Genomic DNA, 1,501 nt, shown 5'->3' with positions numbered 1-1,501 from the left:
GATGGATGAAAACAGCTCATATGATCATCAGAAGAGCTGAAACAAGTTTTCTTCCTCTTGTCGTTTTGTCCATTTCTCATTTTGCAGTAAAGTCGGCGATCAGATCAGAACCAGCTGAACCAGTCTCTGAGACCCAGTGAGCGCCATGAACCAACTGGACTTCCAGCAGCTGTTTGGCTCTTTATCACAGCAGCAGGTGAACATGTTCGCAGCTGTTTTCTAAATAACCCCAGAGACGGTCTAGCATGTTGAGACGGTGGCTGCTGGCGCTGATGGCCCGGATCGGCCTCATCACGTCGGGCTGCTGCTGCTTTCTGCTGCTCTTCTACCTGCTGGGCTGTAAACCTTCATCTCACAGCAAACACCCGTCCCTGCTGTGGCCTGGAGGGGCCACCAGTAAGGAGGGCTACCTGGCCCTGCTGCAGGAGAGAGAGGACTCTCACAGACACTACATCAGCAGTCTGATGAAGCAGATAGCGGAGCTGAAGGTAGCTCTGGAGGAAAGGACGCAGCAGCTTCAGGAGTCCCTGGAGAAGGCGAAAAGTAAAGGGATTCTGCCTCAGGGTCTGGAGAGTCTGCACAATACCCCTACAAAGTCTGACCTCAAGGTAGGACAACACCCTTCTGGATGATTTATCAATGTGAACTGGTAAAGTAAGATGGAAATATATAAATGCTATGCATTGTGTCCTTCAGGAGTTCTTCCGCTCCCAGCTGAAGCAGGCGGAGGTGAGCTCAGGTGTGGAGCTGCCCAACGAATATGCACTGATCCCTTTTGATACCTTCACCCTGCAAACGTGAGTTCAGCTGTGCAGTCAGGCCTCCATCAGTATAAAACGTGAGGCGTTTAATCATCTGACATAACTTCCTCCAGATGAACAGGAACAAAACTGAAGTTGTCTTTGGACCAAAAGAGGAGCCATTTAGAGTCAGTGTCATTACAGCTAGAAACCAGAGATCAGGCCAGAAATCTGGGAATAGTGATGACCTCTGACCTGAACCGGCTCGTTTCATTATTGGTGTCTGTGCTGAAATATGCTGTACAAATAAACACGACATGACTTTCTGGTGCTGCTCAGGGTTTACCAGCTGGAAACGGGGCTGACGAAGCATCCGGCCGAGAGACCCGCGAGGAGAGACCGCAGAGACGAGCTGATCGGGACGGTGGAGACGGCTCTGCACGTCCTGAACGGACCCCAGCAGCAAGCAGACGACACCAGGAGGAAACACACCTACTCCCCTTCAGACTTCATACAGGGTGAAAAACTATGAATTCAAGTCACTGGATTAAAACACAAGGCAACAGAAAAATCTGCAACACAAAAAGCTGTTAATCTTTATGTAACCAACATGCAGTTTTTAGCTAAAAGAAGAAATATTATCATATTGAAGAGAAAAATTGTTTTCTTTTGCATGGAAACCAAATCTGACATAAACTCACTTCATAGATTTTGGATTTCCTTTAATTCACAGAGAATTAAAATCTTTAAATCTTTACATA

The 1,501-nt window shown here is 47.4% G+C and overlaps 1 protein-coding gene across 1 annotated transcript; it reads left to right on the top strand.

The window, feature by feature from the left end:
- Positions 1-48: 48 nt before the first annotated feature.
- On the top strand, positions 49-1,258 carry LOC103133432 (chondroitin sulfate N-acetylgalactosaminyltransferase 1-like; the record flags this gene model as incomplete). Its single annotated transcript, XM_007545179.2, has 3 exons — positions 49-608; positions 697-797; positions 1,080-1,258. Coding segments are annotated over exons 1-3 (643 nt in total), but the record flags the coding sequence as incomplete, so codon positions are not given.
- Between the last annotated feature and the right edge of the window lie 243 nt (positions 1,259-1,501).

This window comes from Poecilia formosa, unplaced genomic scaffold (assembly GCF_000485575.1).
Source record: "Poecilia formosa unplaced genomic scaffold, Poecilia_formosa-5.1.2 Scaffold3412, whole genome shotgun sequence".
Taxonomy (NCBI): Eukaryota; Metazoa; Chordata; class Actinopteri; order Cyprinodontiformes; family Poeciliidae; genus Poecilia; species Poecilia formosa.
The sequence above is the reverse complement of the archived record's forward strand: the minus strand, read 5'-3'. Positions and strand labels throughout refer to the sequence as shown.